The sequence below is a fragment of the Carassius gibelio genome, chromosome B6 (assembly GCF_023724105.1).
Source record: "Carassius gibelio isolate Cgi1373 ecotype wild population from Czech Republic chromosome B6, carGib1.2-hapl.c, whole genome shotgun sequence".
Lineage (NCBI taxonomy): Eukaryota > Metazoa > Chordata > Actinopteri > Cypriniformes > Cyprinidae > Carassius > Carassius gibelio.
This window is the reverse complement of record NC_068401.1, coordinates 21,464,356-21,487,131: the sequence shown is the minus strand read 5'-3', so window position 1 is coordinate 21,487,131 and position 22,776 is coordinate 21,464,356. Positions and strand designations below refer to the sequence as shown.

At 42.2% G+C, this 22,776-nt stretch overlaps 1 protein-coding gene across 18 annotated transcripts in view; it reads right to left on the bottom strand.

Annotated features, from left to right (window-relative positions):
* Positions 1-5,231: 5,231 nt before the first annotated feature.
* lrrfip1b (leucine rich repeat (in FLII) interacting protein 1b) overlaps positions 5,232-22,776 on the bottom strand; it is a 42,221-nt gene continuing 24,676 nt past the window's right edge. For 17 of the 18 annotated variants that reach the window (XM_052559012.1, XM_052559017.1, XM_052559014.1 and 14 more), the window contains 5 exons: positions 17,845-17,894; positions 17,586-17,703; positions 17,279-17,358; positions 16,980-17,084; positions 5,232-7,204 (listed from right to left, as the gene is read on the bottom strand). In XM_052559012.1, coding sequence (XP_052414972.1) covers positions 7,094-7,204; positions 16,980-17,084; positions 17,279-17,358; positions 17,586-17,703; positions 17,845-17,894 — 464 coding nt within the window. In that variant the 3' untranslated portion in view covers positions 5,232-7,093. Of the gene's footprint in view, positions 7,205-16,979; positions 17,085-17,278; positions 17,359-17,585; positions 17,704-17,844; positions 17,895-18,529; positions 19,031-22,776 lie in introns of those variants that run through there. The other variant, XM_052559025.1, reaches the window with a different exon arrangement.

The following is a 22,776-nucleotide window of genomic DNA, read 5'->3' as shown; positions in this document are numbered from 1 at the left end:
GCTCACAATTTACTAATGCTCTCCAGTTCAGGAGCCACAAAGTAAATTTGCCTTCCAAATAGTGACGTGTGGCCTCGTGAATATGCAAAAACCGAACATTCAGAGGAAAACCCTTCACAGGCACCTCAGAGACTTCTCCATGTCTGACAAAGCAACGTACAGGCTGAGTTTTTCTATAAGGTTGTTAAGAATAACTTTGAGGTGTCTTTGATTGTGACATCTCAGTTTTTGCTGGCTTCGGTATGGAGAAAGTAAGATGAGGATATACTGCTATGACATGTACATAAAGACTTGTTCTATTACTGTAATTAAACAAATTTTGTTTAAAATTTTTAGAAAGGTGCGTTTCCCTTCTCCTATGTGTGTGTTTGCAGGTGTTCCAGCGTTCCAGAGGACGAGCAAAGATATGCAAACTGCACTGGCCACCTAGATGAACCTGCCTGAAGAACACAACGACATCAGTCACTTCCACAAGATCGCAACATTAAAATAAAAAAGCACTTAGACATTCAAAATAATGAAAACCTCACCATGAACTCTTATTCTGTATATCTTAATTAATGGAGCCTGTATGTAGCTTTCTATATTTATGTATGTATGTATAGTATATGTATGTATGTTTTGTGATCAAAAGTGATCAAAAGTGGGACTGAGATGTTACTGTATGTGTATCTTTAGTCACATGCATTTACATTGTGGCTGTGCCTCAGATGCAATCAACTGAAACTGTTTATAAAACTGTGGCCCAAATGGCCCATGCAATTAGCCCATTAGGTCAGCATTAGGTCAATGCATCACAAGCTCTCCATGGGAGCGGTCCATCAGGCCATCAGGAGGTTTACACTATCATTGGCTTTCCATTTGTTACCAGGTATAATGGTCAGCTCACACAGACAGTACCTTGGGTTAAGATTGTTTGAAGGAAGATATGCTAACATCACTGCTGAAGAAATGCTACACTGCTAACTTCAATAAATTTTTCTCTCCACAAGAGCTTTGGTCAAGCTTACTTATTTTATGTATTAGAGAAATCTAGTATATTGGCGAGCCACCCAAACTATTGCTCAGTCAAATACAGGAAAATCTAACCAGAGATGTAATGACATTTGTAAAATGGAGATTTCATATATATATATATATATATATATATATATATATATATATATATATATATATATATATATATATATATATATATATATGTATGTATGTATGTATGTATGTATGTATATATATATATATATATATATATATATATATATATATATATATATATATATATATATATATATATATATATATATATGTATATATATATATATATATATATATATATATCCAGCATGAGACTGCAACCAGCACAGTTCTAAACGTGTTTTCATGTCTTAACTGAAGAGAGTAAAAAGATAAAGAGTAAAAGATAAAATATGTTAAAAACCTGTCTTTTGCTTTACAATTATGGTGTATGAAGTGTAGATTGTTGTGGGGGGGAAATTAAAGCAGTTTAACATAAGGCAGCAAACAAATATGAATGAATACATTCACAAGGCACTGTGTGTGTATGTATCAAATGAAAGCTCTTGATGATGTTTAATAGTAATTAACTGAATTATATTTTCATCTGAAAACTGGAAAACAGCTTTCAGTAAGAGTAAAAACTAAAAATAAATAATTAAACGTCACATTTTCATACTTTGTTAATTTTCTTAGCTTCCTTTTTGCTATTCATGATTTATGAATGTGCTTTCAGGGTTTTGGTTTACTTTTAAAAAGTACACATTTAATTCCATACTTCCATTTTCATGTTTATTTAGGAATATAGCAGTGGGATTTACCTTTTATTTGTTTAGTATATCAAGCTAATATTAATATTATCTTATATTAACATTTAATATTAATACTCACTCTAATACTAATCTCCAAAGCCCTTACAATAAACATTTTCGGCCATGTACAGTATGAGCAGAGAAGCTTAGTTCAAATGTAGGTGTGATTCTGTTTCCTCAGTATCCGGATATTTGCGCAAACATTCAGATATATGATTATAAACTACTGAGCAGATGAATTGCTAATTTATTACTCTTAACAGGATGCCAAACAGACAAGTTCCTTGGTATGTGTCAAGGGTTAAATAAAAGACATGTTGTGACTTGACTGGACAATCTGGTTTAAGTCTGAAAATATGAATTTGTAGGAAAGTACTATCATTTGTGGAAAGAAAGATGGGGATAAACATGGTGTCTGTATCACTAGCACACAATTATCACAATCCCAAAGAATGTTTAAAGACATGCCAATGTACTTATCAAGTATTGTTTAACTGTCTGTTTGCAAACATGAGAGAGTTCTTAAACAGTATATGTATCAAAACTGTATTAAACTTTCATTGTTTTGAGGCTTGAAACCCTGTAACATCAGTAATACTATTACAATACATTAATATTCTGTATAGTAGTTTATATATCCGGTGTGTGTGTGTGTGTGTGTGTGTGCGTGAGCGTGTTTGTAAGTGTGTGTGTTCTAATCTTCCTGCATAGTCCTCCTATCATAGTTATCATAGTTGTATGAATGTGTCACTCAACATTCAACATTACTCATCTGACTTGAATTCCTTTCATATTCAACTGCTGTTTCTATTAATATATTCTCAATGATTTCTTTATCAAGAAATCAGGACAGGCCTGCTGTGCAATTTTCTGTCAGTCAGAGCTATGCTGCATGGCTAGGCCTATATAGAAGTCAAATCTCCAGAGACCAGTGTTCAGCTGTCTGTCTGTGTGTGAGGGCCAGCATATCCAAAAGACTTCCATCTGGGCTTTTTATTTCATTTTTTTTTTTTACTTCCTTATTGCTATAACATAGATAATATCACCAGAATGCGGAACTGATTTAGAAGATGAAAATCACTGCTGCCCTCTGCTGATCAAACATGTTATTGAATGTTTAAAGGGAGCATGGTCCATTTTTCAAATCTTGTTTGTTTGCTCTTAACCCATTTAAGCCCATCTGCAACTATAGTTGCCGCAGTTTATAGCTGTCATTTTCCCTTTGTAAGTATTTTTTCTAGATGTTATCCATGTTTTATTTCTCAATAAAATGCAATCAAACAACCAAATAAATGATTTCAAGAATAAAAAAAGGGTACATGAGGCTGTCATATTCCTACCCCTACTTCCAGGAAGCATGGCGAAGGCAAACGCTCCAAAAGAAATGTAATTTTAATGTTAACTAGTACGTTTTTTTTTTTTTTTTTGACATTTATATATCTACATAATCATGAAGGTCTCTAAAATCATCCATACAAAACAGATCTTCCAGGAGATCTGTAGTTTTCTTTTTTTTTTTGTATATACTTAGTCAAAAGTCCAAGCGGCAACTATGCTGCTGGTGGGCATATGACATGTAAGTACATATTATGGGGGAAATGGGGTATACTGTTTTAATAGGTTAATAAATCAAGGTTATTGGTTTTGTTTTCTGCTGGGTTTTTTTTTTTTTTTTTTGCTTTCATAATATAACACCTAAAGTATTACTTAACCCTTTAACTGACATATCTACTGTACACTAGACCTTAATTTGATAGGGAATAAATCTTTCAAAAGGAGGAGATGAGAGAGCAATCTTTCCACAGCTCCACTGCCCCTCTTCTGTGTCTGATGTTGCCATGAGGGGTGGGAATTTCCAGTTTTCATGTGACAGCAGCAGCAGTTTACAAACTTCAGTCAGTCACACAAAAGGAAGAATGGAAAGATAAAGAGCAAACACATGGGATTAATTGATGTAGATTATCTTTTTCTCCCTTTTATGACATTATGTCTTGTAAGAGGCAAATTATCCAGTTTGGATGCCTTTCATTCTAATCGGTCAAGGACCCTAATTCGTTATATGACTAGTAGCTTATGATTCCATTATAATGTTGGAATTCAGACAAGTAATGAGTTTACATTTACATTATTCTATAAAATAACCTACTATAGTCAGCCATTGAATACTATGCAAAGCATGCAAATGAAATTCAGGAATAGCAACCTGCCCCATTTCACCAGTCCCTTTCCAATCAGCATAAGAGAAGAGGAACTGACAGGAACCTCTTGCTACAGACTTTGCTTAAGATAATAATTTGTCTGATGTCATCATATATTACCTTAAATGCTTAATACATTGGGCTTTACCTTAGTTTTTCATGTGATGCTATGTCAGTACATTGGATCAGCATATTTTAAACAGATTCATAAATTTGTAATCCCACACTGGTATTCCTTTTTTAATTATATAGATGTAATATTTTCTACATTCTATAGATTTTTATATAATTTCATTTGACTAACACACTTCTCAGAATGAAAATACCTGCATGTTCAATAATAAGTAAATAAACAAACAATCATGGGTGTATAGTCTACACATAATAATTATTTAAATAATCATATATTTTAAAAAGAATATCATTAATTTCATGAATATCAAGGACTTTTGTTAGGGTTAATGCATTTGACCTAATCAATATGTGCCTATTCATAAAATATGTGATGTTTTACATATTTACATCACAAAGTATAGTATGCAAATATGTTTTGTAGGCTACTTGTAGGCTGCTTACATAAGGTAAAGTTCACCAAAAAATGGAAATCGTGTCATCTTCAAGTTGCATACCTACAGTATGAGATTCTTTCTTCTGTTGAGCACAAAATAAGATATTTTGCAGAATGTTGGTAACCAAACATACTGGTAAACGCATACTTTTCTTTCTGGTATACCCTTTTTATTAAATACAATTCCGTTAGGGCTACTTAATGGCTGCACTTTGTTCTGCACTATGTTCCACCACTTTAAGACAAATGGAATTGTTGTATTTTCATATTCAAGAGATTATAAGCTATATGCAACTTTTGAGTTTGCTTCGAATGTTCCTCAATGTTCTTTATGCACAATAAATTAATAAATAAAGATCTGTTGAAAGCATTTATTTTGAGTTAGATGCTAAATGCTCTCCTATTAAAATTTGACATTGAAGGGGTGCATGCAACATATTTGCCTAACGGCCATATTGCTGCACATTCAAATACGATTTTCAAAAAAAAGAAAAGAAAAAAAGGGGGGAATAAATGCTGAAAATGTTCACATAGGACACTATTAACATGATTATAAGCATAAAAACAATTCAGAAAAATTTGTGCACAAATGGGTTAAGATATTAATAAACGTTCAAATTATGCAATAAAATAATAAAGTCAGTGTTATTGCATGAGTTTATTTCTTGCTATGTCATGTCATACAGAAGAGCTGTAATACAGGTAAACGATGTAATTGGTGTGTCTGTCTGTTATTTCAAAAGTTCAGCCTATCAGTTCTTTAGAGACAGCATTTACATGTTCACTGACTGTGTAAACAAGGTGGCGCATTGTCTTTAATGGAAGCAGAACCCAGAGGTTTAATTACAGCAAAAAAGAACCATATTCTTGATAGAACCGATTAACCAGCAGATACAGCATCAAGACAATTATTATTTTAGCTGTTTTCATAATGATGCACATCTTGCAATGGTCAATTTACACTTGAAAGCATTGCAAAAACGTTTTTTCTTCTTCTCTTAAAAAAAAAAAGCCATGTCCCTTTCTATAAACCCCAAATGCACTGAGATTATTATTACACTTAAATGAAGTTACATGGCCGACCGTTAGTGAAAGTGCTACAATGACCAGCTTTTAAAAAAAGAAAAAGCTGCACTCCCATTTATTGTGTTGACTCAGCATGTTTTCAAAAGCAAGACTCAGATTACAGTTTGTATCCTTAAAGGCTGGTGACATCTGAAGTGTCCATTTAGCCCTCAGATGATATAGTTGCACCATGATCTGAGATTAAACTGGACATGAAACATTACTGATGATCAGCTGTGCTTACTGTCTAATTCTACTAACAATATTACAATGACCAAGACATCTGTAGGTTTTTATACATGGAAACTAAGTATGTAGTCTTAAACCTGCATATTAAATAAAACAAAAGTATTTTCATCATTTGGCCCACTGGATATGTGAGAGAAAACATTAAGTGCTTTCATAAAGCATCAAAGAAAACATCTCTAGGTTACGTATGTAACCCTGGTTCCCCGAGGGAATGAGACGCTTCGTCGCTTTGCCAAAGCGTTTCGACGCAGCTCGAGTTCCAGAAGGGGAACTAAGTGCAGTGAGCGCTAAGAACATTTGTAACAGGACGATGAATCAAATCTTTCAAAGCCTGGCTTATACCCAAATATACTCCATAAAGTTATTATAATTGTTATTGCATAATTTTGTTGTAGTCCTAATCTAGTTCTTCAGGATGTTAACCCAACATTAGCATAAAAACAAAAATTACTTACATTATGAAGACACCTTATCTAGGTATGGACCAGTGCGCAAACACACACGCTCACACACACAGATCTGGGGTGAAACAAAATGGACATTAGCAATAAGTTGCTAAGCTGTTGATAGTGTAAACAACACTTCTCATCTGCACAAAAATTGCTATAAACACTCAACTGTCTCTGTATGTGAGCATACATTCAATCATTTAATCTCTAGACTACACAAATTCAATTACCTAATTTTGCAACGCAGGTCTGTGTACAGATATATTACAGTTTCTGTGTAACAAAATTTGAATACTGATGCATGGATAAAGTGCATGGTCTGCTAAGATAAGTCAATGTCCCTCACCACTGGTTTACTAAACCAACATGCTACCATACTAGGAACATGCTGCAATAGCTGTGCTCAGCCTGTGCTGAGCTGGTCTGTTGAAACAGAGATCCGTAACCAGTCAAAAACTTTTTGAGAGTTCATTGAGGGCCAGAATTCTGCTAATCCAAACCAAAGGTCACTTTAATGAGCCTCAGTAAGAATTCGTTTTTGATATGTCCTCCGCTTGGAAACCCACTAGCAAACAAATGAAGGTTGACGTTCATGCCTGTCAGCCATATTTACTTTTGAATGTCTGAATTAGCATGATTATGATTGGGCTAATTTGGTATGATTTTGATAGAAGTTTTAGTGTAATATGGGTGGCAGATCATTGGTGCCAGTGGGTGATGAGTAGGCACAGGTGGGCATCACTGCTGTGCCAGAAGTGCACTCCGATTGGCCTTCATCTTCTCTAGTCTCTTCGTAAGGTGGCTGTTGCTTGCTTCCAGTTCATCGATACGGTCAAGTGAAGACCTCAGCTAAAGAAAAAACACATCACACTCTAAAAAAATCAGTGACTTTGTGAATTTCATAAAAATAGTTACACTACCTTAATAAAATCTCTGAATATCACTTAAGTGTCAGATACAGTACTATTTGAAATGATCTAAGCTGGACTGCATTTCCAAAAAGCATCGTAATCCTAAGTTGATCATAGCTTCATTGGTTTCAATGGGTCTAAGATGTACGATGCTTTTGGGAAATGCAGCCCTGGACGATAACATCATTGAATCAGTGATGAATTGGCTTTAACTGGAAAGTTTAATTTTTTTGTCCTCTTGCATTACTGACACACTATTTTCCTGTTTAATATTGTAAAGATGTTTTGACGCAATCTGTATTGTATAAAGCATTATATTAATGAAGGTGACCTGAATCATTTTTGTATTAAAAAATAAATTAGTATTTGACATTTATTAATATTATATCACTTGCTCACCATTGGATCATTTGTGATGAATGGGTGCCGTTAGAATGAGAGTTCACCAAACAGTTCACCCAAAAACTGTAATTATCCCCTAATTTACTTACCCTAATTTATGCCTTGCCATCCTATGTTTTATATACATTTCTTCTTTCAGATGAACACAAATAGAGTTCCGTTAAATACTATCCGGGCTCTTCCCAGCTTTGTAATGGCAGGAAATGTTGCCCAGGTTTTTGAAGTCCCAAAAAGCACATCCATCCATAATATAAGTAATCCATATGACTCTAGTGGGTTAATGAATGCCTTCTTAAGCAAAGCAATTAGATTTTGTAAGAAAAATAGCCATCGTCTTGATTAATAGACATACATCCTATGGATTACTTGTGCATTATTGTGATGTTTTTATCAGATGTTTAATCTCTTTTTCTGACGGCAACCATTCACTGCAGATTATCCATTGGTGAACAAGTGGTGCTCAATGCTCAATTTCTCAATTTCTTGGTTGGACTTGGTAGTGCTGCATGATTAATCATGATAGTCATCTAGCCACTAAAGCCGGTTCTGTGATTAGTAGTAGATATCATCACGTGCTTTCAGATGAAGCAGCAATTATTACACAGAGTCATAGTTTACTGACAAGATACACAATATCACGTTCATCATTGCAGATGATTTAAAATGCGCAATAATGAAATAGAAGATATTGTTCTGCATTAATGAAAGCTGTTTGATTAGCTTCTCAGTGAACTATTGCTCTGTGGAGTAAATGCTGCTCCATCTGAAAGCATGTAAAAACACCACATCCAATGACTTGTTCCCTTTCACTCGGTCACTCTCATCATCCATCGGATGACCAACGAATTGGGATCTCGCTTAGAGAGACCAATCTACTTCAAGTGTAACTAAATGAGCCAATACACATTGGCATGCAATTATTGCATCCAGCTGCCACTTATCACATCGTAATTATAAGTAGGCTGTCATGATTCTGCCCTCATGTCCTTGATTTTTCCTAGTCTTGAGGCAGGATCATGGCAGACCCGTGTTTTGTGTACAAGCACATGGCCTTGTCTTTGGGCCATGTGCTTGTGTTGTCTCGTTCCCATGCCCCGCCCCCCTTGTTATCCTAGTCTTGTCGTGATTGTCCTATCTGTGCCACCTGTCGTGTCTTAATTGTTCCCCTATTTAGATCTCCTAGTGTGCTCTGTCTTTGGTCGGTTCATTGTTCAACTTATGTGTTCCTACCTGTCAGCCTCCTGAGATATCTTGTCCTTGAAACCCCTCTAAGAAGTCTTTTGTCTAGCAGTGAGTGTTTATTTGTAGTTCGTGTTCTCCTGTTTAGAGTCCTTGTTTACCTTGTCTACTCAGTTTTTGTTAAATTATTTAGTGTCTACCCTAGCCCTTGTTTTCCCCCTCGTGGGTTTTGTTTTTCCCCTTTTTGTATATAATAAATCCTCTGTGTAACCCGATTCCTGTCTGCACTTGAGTTCCTCCCTTGCCAACCCTGACAGAATGAACCGACCAAAAAGGAACTCAGCAGGCAGGAGGTCCCCCGAGCTCCAACACCTGTTGGAGTTCCGTCGTCAATGTTGGATGTCATCCCCCACCGACAGGAAGGGGGTCACCCTCCCATACTCGCCCGAGGGGGAATGGATCCTCCAAAATTATGCCCGGCTGTGGGAGAGCATCTCCCAGGAGGAGCCACAGAGGTCCCCTCCACCTACCCAGCTGCCAACGATCCCAGAGGGTCGTGTCCTGGCCGTGGCAACCCTGGGGGATCAGGCAAGTCCCTCCCAAAATCCTGAGGCACCTCCCACTGCCTTCAGTCTCCCCAACAAGCGAGGGAGACGGTCTTCATGGGAGTCAGCTTCAGAGTCTTCGGCGTCCGAGGCTGCCCTGTCCGAGACCAAACTCCCCCAACCCGCCTCTGACCCAGCTGTGGCCTCTGCACCGCGCCCAAGGAGGAAGAGGAAGAAGAAGGGGCCTGCTGGTCCTGTGACCCTGTCTCCTCCTGAGTCGGCGAGGTCTCCTGAGCCAGCAGCGGTGAGCGCTGGCGTGCCCGTGCCAGCAGCGGTGAGCGCTGGCGTGCCCGTGCCAGCAGCGGAGAGCGCTGGCGTGCCCGAGCCAGCAGCGGTGAGCGTGCCCAAGCCAGCAGCGGTGAGCGTGCCCGAGCCAGCAGCGGTGAGCGCTGGCGTGCCCGAGCCGGCAAAGAAGAGAGCTGTATTCAAGTCTGCAGTCGTGAGAGCGGAGGAGAGAGCCGCGGCCGACTCTGCAGCAGAAACTCTAGTACAGTCTGTCTCATCTCGTAAGGAGATGCCAGTTATCATAGCTGCTAAAGCTTTGTCTGATTATTTGTCCCGTCTTGTTCAAATATTAGAAGTCCCCGTCAGTCCTGTCTTGTCCCCTGACCCTGTCCCCAGAAATCCCGAGTGTCCAGCCGTTGTCCCCCCGTGTCCTGTTGTCCCCCCGTGTCCTGTGGTCTCCCCGTGTCCAGTAGATGTGGTCTCCCCGTGTCCAGTAGATGTGGTCTCCCCGTGTCCAGTAGTTGTGGTCTCCCCGTGTCCTGTTGTTGCCCCGCGTCCCGTAAGTGTTGCCCCGCGTCCCGTAAGTGTTGCCCCGCGTCCCGTAAGTGTTGCCCCGCGTCCTGTATCTGCTCCTGTCATGTCCTCTGTCAGTTGTCCCGAGTCCCCCCCCCACCCCTCACCACCCAGACCTGCCCGGACCCCTCGTCGTCAGCCTCCGTCCCGTCCTCCTCAGACTCCTGCCCCTCCCACCCACCCTGGTCTGTCCCCCATGAACTTTGTGGTCCCGCCTCCTCCCCTTCCCTGTTTGTTTTTTTTGATTTGCCACCCTAACCCTGCCATTGTGTATTCATGTTTGCTGTTGTTATTATTTGTCATGTCTTGTTGGTTTGTGTCTGTGTCCCAGTCTGTCATGTCAGTCATGTCCCGTGTTTGATGTTCCCTTGAGGAGCGTCTGGAACCGCTCCTTAAGGGAGGGGTTCTGTCATGATTCTGCCCTCATGTCCTTAATTTTTCCTAGTCTTGAGGCAGGATCATGGCAGACCCGTGTTTTGTGTACAAGCACATGGCCTTGTCTTTGGGCCATGTGCTTGTGTTGTCTCGTTCCCTTGCCCCGCCCCCCTTGTTATCCTAGTCTTGTCGTGATTGTCCTATCTGTGCCACCTGTCGTGTCTTAATTGTTCCCCTATTTAGATCTCCTAGTGTGCTCTGTCTTTGGTCGGTTCATTGTTCAACTTATGTGTTCCTACCTGTCAGCCTCCTGAGATATCTTGTCCTTGAAACCCCTCTAAGAAGTCTTTTGTCTAGCAGTGAGTGTTTATTTGTAGTTCGTGTTCTCCTGTTTAGAGTCCTTGTTTACCTTGTCTACTCAGTTTTTGTTAAATTATTTATTGTCTACATTAGCCCTTATTTTCCCCCTCGTGGGTTTTGTTTTTCCCCTTTTTGTATATAATAAATCCTCTGTGTAACCCGATTCCTGTCTGCACTTGAGTTCCTCCCTTGCCAACCCTGACATAGGCAGCCAGTGCAGTGCATATTCAGCTTTTCGCTTCGGAGACGAGCTACCACATCATTCTGCTTCTGACTACTCTACTGAGAGAAGAAAACTGAACGATTTCAGTGTGCTCTTTGAGAGCTCTTTGTGTTGCCGGTACAGCGCTTCAGCGGTGGTGGTTTCCCATGTCGAGTTGTTTGCACATATCAGGCTGCACTACCCCCTGTTTGTGTTGCAGGCGGCTATCTCTTAAGTGTGCTTCACTTAAAGAGCTGTATCCCTAAGAGAGCCTTCACAGTTAATTCAAGTTAACAAAAAATTGCTGCCTCATATGCTTGGGCATTTAGCCCGCTAAGGTGGCATTTTTGGATGAGTCATGTTCTGCGCATGTTTTGCGCATCTTGAACTGTGAACAAGGGCTCTGTGTAGTTAATGCTGCGAGCAGGTGATTGAGATTTACCACTGATTACAGAACCAGCTTTACTGAAAAGATGCATATTAACTATCGCATGCAATTTATCATGCAGACCTAGTCTCTAGTGCTTAAAGCACTATAGCAGCATGACATTGAGGGTGACCTACTGAAAGGGAACATCTCGGTTGCATATGTAACACTCGTTCCCTAAAGGAGGAAACAGAGACATCACGTCCCATCACCAAAGCTTCTGTACCACTACTGAGCGGCCGGGTCACCAGCTCGGCTCTTCAGAGAAAATCTGAATATGCGCTGCACTGGCTGCCTACTAATACTCATGCTGTGATCATTGGCAACTGGATGCAATAATCACATGCCTTGTTTAGTTACACTCAAAGTAGATTGGTCTCTCTAAGTGAGATCCCAATTCGTCGGACATCCGACGTGACATTTCTGTTCCCTCCTTCTGGGAAGGGGGTTACATATGTACAGTGGTGGCCCCAGAAAATTTTAATAGGGGTGGCCAGATGAGGCCACAGTAAATCTTGGGGTGGCACATAAAAAAAATAAATAAGGGTTTGCATTATTAAAAGAAAAAAAAAGATATCTATGTGATTTCTGGGATTGTATCGATAACAATATTTGCTGAGTGTGTTATTATGCTCATATCTTATTTGACAGCTGACTCCTAAACTTTTTTTTTATCTTAACACTTTACGCTATTTCTTCTAAAAGTGTACACCATCTTTTAGGTCAAATACTTGCATTTGGGCTGTTACCAAGCTAAAGCAATCAGTATCAACAAAATTTATGTTTGCAATGCAGAGAAAACTGAAGTGCCATTTAGATGTTTTTACACACTGTTTAATGCAGCTCCTGGAGAACATGGAATAATTTAACCTGCAGATACAAATGAATAAATAATGTTTTGATATTTTAAAGATAAAACATTGAAAACTGATGTTTGAAATTATTTTAAAAAATGAAAAGGTACCTAAAATGTGAAATTAAAACCGCCAATAGGTGGCGGCCGGCGAGTCACTGTTAATAAGTGTCACAGTGTCTGGGTTGTTGTTCCCCGGGGTTCCACTAGATGTCCTCCTTCTCACGGTGTCTGTCCCAGATCACTTCCTGTTCCCTTATATGGTCACCTTCCTCCTTGTTACGTGTTTGATTGTTCACCCCACCTGTCTCCTGTTTCCCAATTATCCTTCTGTGTATAAATACCCAGTCTGTCTTAGTCTTTGTTACGGAGTCCTTGTTTGATGTCATTGCGTTTCAGGTCCATCAGTCTTGCTTTGCCTTACCCTATGTGTCTCATTCTCTCGTTCCACCAGACTTCCTCTACCTTCCCGTTCTTCCGAGTTCCCCGTTTCATCCGGTTCCCTTTTTGTTTGATTTGTCTCTCATGACTGTTTATTTTGTATTTACCCCTCTGTTTAAATAAAACCCTTACCTGCATTTGGATCTACCCTCTCTTTGTGTTTTCCCAATACCAATCGTGACAGAAGGACTCCGTCATGCCTAGATCCAGCGGTGTGGGATTTCGAATCGGTTCCCCAGCAACCATGGAGGAACGGAGGGGGAGATTCCGGAACTTAATCACCCTTCATCAAGAGGGAAGTGAGGTGGGTGGCCTGGCGCAATTGTTTTGGACTATGGCAGTCGGGCTAGGTTACAATGATGCAGCACTAAAGGATTTATTTAATAATTGCCTGGATGATCCTTTACCTCAATGGGAGATGAAGGGGTTAGAGATACTGGACTTTTGGGGGTTTACCAATTACCTGCACCATCGTGCCCAGTGGGATGCAACAACCACACCAGAGTGTCCAGACAAGGCTGCCAGCTCAGCCCCACAGCACAAGATGGCCGCCACCCCAACCCCACAGCACAGGATGGCCGCCAACCCAGCGTCACAGCCCAAGATGGCGGCCAGCCCAGCACCACAGCACAAGATGGCCGACTCAACGCCACCGACTCCCCATCGTAGAGGGCGGAGGAGGAGACAGGCAGCTACTGTTCCTCAGGACCCGGAGAACGTTCCCGAGCGGGCCGCTGCCGTCCATGAGGCCATGGCCGAGGCCGTTCCCGATGCGGTGCCCGCTAATGTTCCGGAGGCCGAGGCGGTGCCCGATGCAGTCTCCGAGGCGGTGCCCGATGCAGTCTCCGAGGCGGTGCCCGATGCTGTTCCCGAGGCGGAGCCCGAGGCAGTTCCCGAGGCGGTGCCCGATGCTGTTTCCGAGGCGGTGCCCGATGCAGTTCCCGAGGCGGTTCCCGAGGCGGTGCCCGATGCGGTTCCCGAGGCGGTGCCCGATGCGGTTCCCGAGGCGGTTCCCGAGGCGGTGCCCGATGCGGTTCCCGAGGCGGTGCCCGATGCTGTTCCCGAGGCGGTGCCCGATGCAGTTCTCGAGGCGGTGCCCGATGCAGTTCCCGATGCGGTTCCCGATGCAGTTCCCGAGGCGGTGCCCGATGCTGTCTCCGAGGCGGTGCCCGATGCTGTTCCCGAGGCCGAGGCGGTGCCCGATGCTGTTCCCGAGGCCGAGGCAGTTCCCGAGGCGGAGCCCGATGCAGTTCCCGAGGCGAAGCCCGATGCGGTTCCCGATGCGGTTCCCGAGGCGGTGCCCGATGCTGTTTCCGAGGCGGTGCCCGATGCAGTTCCCGAGGCGGAGCCCGATGCAGTTCCCGAGGCGGTGCCCGATGCGGTTCCCGAGGCGGTGCCCGATGCTGTTCCCGAGGCGGTGCCCGATGCAGTTCCCGAGGCGGAGCCCGAGGCGGTGCCCGATGCAGTTCCCGAGGCGGTGCCCGATGCTGTCTCCGAGGCGGTGCCCGATGCAGTTCCCGAGGCGGAGCCCGATGCAGTTCCCGAGGCGGTGCCCGATGCTGTTCCCGAGGCGGTGCCCGATGCTGTTTCCGAGGCGGTGCCCGATGCAGTTCCCGAGGCGGAGCCCGAGGCGGTGCCCGATGCAGTTCCCGAGGCGGTGCCCGATGCAGTTCCCGAGGCGGTGCCCGATGCAGTTCCCGAGGCGGTTCCCGATGCAGTTCCCGAGGCGGTGCCCGATGCAGTTCCCGAGGCGGAGCCCGAGGCGGTGCCCGATGCAGTTCCCGAGGCGGTGCCCGATGCAGTTCCCGAGGCGGTGCCCGATGCAGTTCCCGAGGCGGTTCCCGATGCAGTTCCCGAGGCGGTGCTCGATGCAGTTCCCGATGCGGTTCCCGAGGCGGTGCCCGATGCGGTTCCCGAGGCGGTGCCCGATGCGGTTCCCGAGGCGGTGCCCGAGGCGGTTCCCGAGGCGGTGCCCGATGCAGTTCCCGAGGCGGTGCCCGATGCAGTTCCCGAGGCGGTGCCCGATGCAGTTCCCGAGACGGTGCCCGATGCAGTTCCCGATGCGGTTCCCGAGGCGGTGCCCGATGCGGTTCCCGAGGCGGTTCCCGAGGCGGTGCCCGAGGCGGTGCCCGATGCGGTTCCCGAGGCGGTGCCCGATGCTGTTCCCGAGGCGGCTCCCGAGGCAGTTCCCGAGGCGGGGCCCGATGCGGTTCCCGAGGCGGTGCCCGATGCGGTTCCCGAGGCGGTGCCCGAGGCGGTTCCCGAGGCGGCTCCCGAGGCGGCTCCCGAGGCAGTTCCCGAGGCGGGGCCCGATGCAGTTCCCGAGGCGGTGCCCGATGCAGTTCCCGAGGCGGTGCCCGATGCAGTTCCCGATGCAGTTCCCGAGGCGGTGCCCGATGCGGTTCCCGAGGCGGTGCCCGATGCTGTTCCCGAGGCGGTGCCCGATGCGGTTCCCGAGGCGGTGTCCGATGCGGTTCCCGAGGCGGTGTCCGTTACAGTTCCCGAGGCGGTGACCACAAGGCCGTGGTGGTCTTCGGCTCCGCCCTGGGAGACTCTGGCGGTGACCACGAGGACGTGGTGGTCGTCCGCTCCACCCTGGGGGACTCTGGTGATGACCATGAGGACGTGGTGGTCTTCTGCTCCGCCCTGGTGGACTCCGGCCTCGACCACAGAGACGTGGTGGTCTTCCGCTCCGCCCTGGAGGGCTTTGACTTTGACCACAAGGCCATGGTGGTCTTCCGCTCCGCCCTGGAGGGCTCTGGCCTTGACCACACGGCTGTGGTGGTCATCTGCTCCGTCCTAGTGGACGCCTCAACATGTCCTTCATGGACTTATGTTTTGTGTTTTTTGAGTTCTGTTTCTGTCTGTTCCTTTTAGTTTAGTCTGGCCCTCCGTCCCTCCCCCTGTACCTCCTCCGGTCCTCCTCCCTCCTGGTCTCCCGGTTTTATGTATCATTTCTGGTGTTTGTTCCCCTTGTGTTCCTTTTCTGGCCCTCCGTCCCTCCCCCTGAGCCTCCACCTGTCCGCCTCCCTCCTGGTCTCTGTGTCATGTTTTGTCTTTAAGCGTCTGGTAGCCGCTCCGTAGAGGGGGGGTACTGTCACAGTGTCTGGGTTGTTGTTCCCCGGGGTTCCACTAGATGTCCTCCTTCTCACGGTGTCTGTCCCAGATCACTTCCTGTTCCCTTATATGGTCACCTTCCTCCTTGTTACGTGTTTGATTGTTCACCCCACCTGTCTCCTGTTTCCCAATTATCCTTCTGTGTATAAATACCCAGTCTGTCTTAGTCTTTGTTACGGAGTCCTTGTTTGATGTCATTGCGTTTCAGGTCCATCAGTCTTGCTTTGCCTTACCCTATGTGTCTCATTCTCTCGTTCCACCAGACTTCCTCTACCTTCCCGTTCTTCCGAGTTCCCCGTTTCATCCGGTTCCCTTTTTGTTTGATTTGTCTCTCATGACTGTTTATTTTGTATTTACCCCTCTGTTTAAATAAAACCCTTACCTGCATTTGGATCTACCCTCTCTTTGTGTTTTCCCAATACCAATCGTGACAATAAGGGAGTCATTGCGATTGAACCGAATCATTTAAACGGTTGATTCATTCAGGAACGAAACGCTTTAATGTTGCTCAGAGACGCAAAACTGTGGTTGCAGCAGGTGCTGCACTTTTTTTTCACTTCTTAAACCATTGTGAATTTACATTATGCATTTAAATTAATAGTACCCACTGCAAATAATGCTGGGGGTGCCCCTGCATATGTAACCGAGATGTTTTTACTCCAAAGTCACTTCATCACGTCAGTCGAGTGTTTGAAAAATCTTTCTGTGAAATGTGGCTTCTTAAACAGAATAAGGCATGCATCAACCATGTCGATTTGCAATGCATTATTTTATACTTTATTATAATAATAATAATAATTTTTTTGCATACATTCATTCAACTTATAAAGTATATTTAATTGATTTCAGACCTATAAAATGTACTCAATATTTTTAAGTATAAGAAAGCTACAGTTGCTGCTATATTGTTTGGAATATTAGTGGGTTTCTTTTTTTTTTGATAATTTAGTGTACCTCTCTCTGCAACTTCCGTTTCTCCACTTTTAGCTCATCTTCCACTTTCTCTGCAGCCTCAGCAGACGTTTTATAGCGGCTCACCTGACCCTCAAGTCGAATGATCTGCCACATGACAGAGATTACAGATTATGCACAAAATAATGTCAGATAATTTCCTGTTTAACTGTTTGTACCACAATAGGAACAAAATTAACAGTGCATAAAGGAGGATTCAACTTAAATAGAGAACATTATGAACTTCTGATGATTAAATTGCATGCAAGAGTACAAAATTGTTATTTATATCAGTGACTTACGTTTTGTTCGAGTGCTGTGACTTCTTGCTCAGACTTGACCAGCTTGAATTTCAGGTCACTGATCTGCCTGTTAGCATCTCCTGTAGAAAATAAAAGTTTAAATAGAGTTAAGAGTTTAAATGAAAACATTACAAACCAGCCTTAATCAAGACCAAAGGTGCCCAAACTCGGTCCTGTAGGGTCGATGTCCTGCAGAGTTCAGTTTTTTTAGTTTAGTAAACTCTGCAGGACACCAACCCTCTAGGACTGAGTTTGGGCACCCCTTGATCAAGAATGATGGTGAATGAAATTTAAAGGTATATCTTACTCTGGAGATCTAGAATATGAGGGTCCAGACCATTCTTTAGGTCATCTTCATCTGTGCTTCCTGTTTCTGCTGTCCCATTCTTTTGGGTCTGCTCTGCAATGGCTTTATACTTCCGCACCTTCACATTCACACACAGATTAGTCATCCTAACAAAGTCCTTATGACAGTCATAACAGGTATTTCACAAGATGTTCTCCTACAATATTAATCAGACACATTTCAATGAATCGCTTGAAAAGCATGAAATGACAAAACTCACCTGGTCGAGCAAACTCTCTCTCTCTTCCACCAGCTTCCTCAATCTGATCTCTGAAAGTTGCAAATAATAAAAAAACAACTATATACACAGCACATGAGCCTCAAATTGGGCAATGTAACATACAACGAAGCACTAAATAACAAACAAACAAAAACAAAACAAAAACATATTTTGCAGCACAAAGTATACAAACTAGTCAGTCAATGTTTTTATTTTTATTTCTTACAATAAAAGTTAACAGCCAGTTAACATGACAATAAATATCTGTCTAATGCATGACTGGATTGCTGTTGTCATAAGAAATTACATATGTGTGTATTAATTTCTAAAGCCATTATTAGAATGTCTTTTTAAAGCTTTATTACTTAATTTAATGATCAGAATTTCATGTTATCAATAAAAAATGCCTACATATTAAACATATTTTATTTATGATTAATATATCATTGTGCATAAATAGAATAGTATATGGGGCTGCTATTATTATCATCATCATTATCACAATTATTATTGCATTTGTATGTGTTAGGATGTGCTTTTTATTTGTGGTGTAGTATGACGACAGTTACAGCATTTGTAAACATGAAAAAGTACACTTTTCTTCCAAAACACAATGCATTTAATTGTATATGCATTTTCTGCATATAACACTGTATATATGTCTTTTACGAAAATATCTATTTGATTTTTTTTTAAATTAAGCTTTTTAATTTCAGAATATTGAAAGAATTTTAACAGCCTTTACATGTTCAAAACAAGTCTTGATAGGTCTCATTTGCATTGAAGATTTAAAGTACATTTGCAACATAACATCAAAAGATCAAATGAGAAAAAAATCAAAACAATATTGTCAAAAACTTCAGCAAATTAAAATGATTCTGAGAACAGTTATGACACAAAGCAGCTAAAGATCCTCTTCATCTTAAGCTTGGTCTTGTAGAACTTCTGTGTTTAATTTTCTATACTCAGTCCACTCACAGTGACTGTTTTATTGGTTCACTTATATGCCTATTTATATCATCCAGCACTAAAAGATCAGCATCCAATGCAACAGCTTCCTCACAACTATCGAGAAAGAACACTGTGCCCTTGTGCTCTATTGGCATGCTATATGTGTCCTCCACAAACTGTAACTCTGGCCCAGCTTCTGTCTCCTGCTGGTTCCTGGATTGTGCATCATTGTCTCCTGTGGTATTAAAAATATCCACTTCAATCAGGACCACTTTCGTCAAGTATATTTATTACAATTATATGGCATACAGTGTTGGTGGTATGGTTATGTTCTGGGCAACACTCCACACACTTGTCCATGCAGCCATGCTTGGACAGAGTGGGGAGAGCAACAGAACTAACCCCCCATGGGGTACAGAACAGAACCATTATATGCATACATAATTACAAGTTGTAAAACAAAACATGATAGAGACTGCTTCCAATGAAGTGAACTGTAAAAGAAGAAACAAAAGTCAGATTGGATTAAAGGTTTGGTTAGGTGGAGTTTGGGGTTAGGGAAGAGAGATAATTGCAAGCAGCGATACGATGGAAGAGGTGCTGAAGAATGGGAATTTAAATAGTCCGCTTGAGATAGGTGTCAACACTGGATTGGTACACGTCAGGAACAGCTGACTGTCGGCTGATGCTAGCTTGACTGACATGGCCTGCCTGAAACGTGATGCTGAATTTCTATCAGGAACACTTTCGTCAAGTATATTTATTACAATTATATTGCATACAATTTTGTGTAGCCGGTATGGTTATGTTCTGGGCAACACTCCACAAGCCTGTCCATGGAGCCATGTTTGGTCAGAGCAGGAAAAGCAACAAAACAAACCCCCAAAACAACCATATGCAAAAACCCCCCAACACAACTGATGCAATTTGAATGGTCAGCGATGGGAAATGTTGGCTTAATACTATATTTATGGCGGAAGCATTGCCCCAACTCAGTAAGGGAGCATGCAACAAGCATGTTGCTTAAGCTGTTTATGCAAATATTTGAATGTACAGGGGGAAGCATACACCCCTAGAGGCATGCAGAAATATAATACAATGGCATTTGTATATTATCCAAATTTAAGTGTCTAACATGATATTAAAATGCTTTGAGGGGCAAGCGTCACCCCAAGTTAGGCAATCGAGGATATGCAACATGCATGTAGCTTAAAATGCTTAAAGCAAATATATGATTGTAAAAGAGGGAAGCATACAACCCCTAGCGGCGGCACGAGAAATATGTTACATGGATTTACATAAATTGCATAATCGTGGGCGGCAGTCTGGCAGGGGAAGCATTCTCCCTGAGAAAATACTTTGAATGACTGTCATTGATATTACATTCTTATATGTATAGAAGCCATAGAGCAATAAATGCGTGCTTCTAATAATGAGTGCAGGAGAAATCAACCGCGCACTCACACAGCTAATGAAAACTTCTTGTCTGAAGTTTAGAATCATTGGTTACCCGTAAGCCAATCACATAACATTTGGTTATGACATATGTTATCTGGCGGCTCAGCCTCCTCAAACTTCCACTGTAAACACAGGAATGCTGCAAAAACAAAATCATCGAGCATAATACCGGAGTGAACACGGCAGTTCACAATCACAATTATTGCCTTGCCAGACTTTGGCCTCCCCAGTTTCTCCCTAACGATCGGTATCATTAATTTTTATATAAATGTATATGATATTTATTTGATAAATTTAACTTTTCCCAATACCTGCCGGGACTCAGGAGTAGGGCCACAACTTCACCTCCATTCAAAATGTGAAACAAACACTCTTCTTGTTTGGACTTCAGTTGGCAAATGGCGGGAATATTCTCCACAACAGAGCGAACAGCATCCCGTGTCTCCGTGTTCGTTTTCGATTTCCCTAACCTAAACTACAATCCTAAATTGGCACTTAGCGTCTGCGTCACGGCTCTCAGCCTGCCCTCTGTTCGTTGATTAGCTGGCTGTTTTGGAGCAAGAGGAAAACTGGGAGATAGTTCGCTATTCTACGTAGACTGAGTACAGAAGCAAACTGAAATTGAGCAGAATACCAATTTGAAAAACTAACGGAATGCATAGTTGATATAAAAACCTGGATGACGAACAATTTCTTACTGCTAAATTCTGAAATACAGAGGTGTAATTATAGGACACAAAAAGTCTGCATATAATAACCTAGAACGCTGTCTAAGACTTGATGGCTGCTCTGTCAATTCTTCGTCATCAGTTAGGAACCTAGGTGTGCTATTTGATTGCAATCTTTCCTTAGAAAGCCAAGTTTTTAGCATTTGTAAAACTGCATTTCTCCATCTCAAAAATATATCTAAATTATGGCCTATGCTCTCAATGTCAAATGCAGAAATGTTAATCCATGCCTTTATGACCTCAATGTTAGATTATTGTAATGCTATAATAATCCTCTATGTCCACTGCGTTCCCAAAACTCAGGCAATTTGATAATATCTAGAATATCAAAATCAACTGCAGGCAGCAGATCCTTTTCCTATTTAGCACTTAAACTCTGGAATAACCTCGCTCAAAGTCAAAGTCAAAGTACTTTTATTGTCCCACAAGGGGAAATTGGATTTGCAGCAAATGCCCCACATAAACATACAACAACATTCACCAACAAAGACCAACCAGCAGAGAAGGAATTCACAATAACGGCCAATGTACATAATGTGCAAATAAATAAATAAATAAAATACAGGACACTTGATCAAAAATGCAACTTGTGCAAGTTATTATAAAGTGCTAAGTGCCATTAAGGTGCCTCACAGCTGACGGAATAAAATATATTTGCATCCTCTTTGTTCTGCAGCTAGGAACCAGATAGCCCCACTCAGAGGGCAAAAGCACAAACTCTGTTCTAAGGGCATGATCCTGTGAATGAGCTATGACTCTAGCTTTTCTTCTGGACCTGTTTTATGTATAACTCCCCAAGTTGAACCAAACTTCTCCTGGAAATCTTGCTCGCCACTTTGACCAGACTACCAAGTCTGTTTTTATTTGTCAGGGAGAGGCTTCCAAACCAAGCAGCTATACAAAAGAATAAAACCGATTCAATAAAAGCACGATAAACAGAGTCATCATAGCATTGTTCAGGAGGCAGACACACTCTTGCAGTTTAAATCTAGATTAAAGACCCATCTCTTTAACCTAGCTTACACATAAGACACTAATACGCTTCTAATATCCAAATCTGTTAAAGGATTTTTAGGCTGCAGGAAAACCGGAAACAGGAACACTTCCAATAACACCTGATGTACTTGCAACATCATTAGAAGAATGGCATCTACGCTAATATTTGTCTGTTTCTCTCTTATTCCGATGTCACAGTAGCCACCAGTTCCAGTCTGTATCCAGATCAGAGGGTCACTGCTAACGCAATCCAGAATTTCATTAGACTCTGTGGGCTCAAACACAGATCTTCAGAGGTTTTAATGCCAGCATTTGATTTATATTCAGTTATTTTTCTCTGCTTGAACGTTCTGTGGTTCATATACTGTAATTTCAGATATCATCCAATTTTAAGGTTGAAATAATTATAGCAGCACATTAGGTGAAGTCTCTGCACTTGAATTTATGTATCTTTCATCCTCTGCCCTGTTTTGTTTGGTTTTAACAGTAGATTACTTCAGATAGCAAAGAGTCCAGTTTCTATGCCTCATAACTTGTAGTCCTCTCTCTTTTAACCTTTTTAAAAAAAAAATGGGGGGGGGGGGGTATATACAGTAAATATTTCCTCATTTAATAGATTAACATAGAAAAAAACACCAAAAAGATTTCCCTGCAGCAACTGTGCAGTCTCACCATAGTTTTGAGTAATCTCTGACTTATGAAGCTCTCCTTGCAACATTACTAAGATTGAGATGAAATGCCAGATGGAAAACACCTCTTGATTGGATTCAAAGAGTAAATCACAATTACGATTCCATTA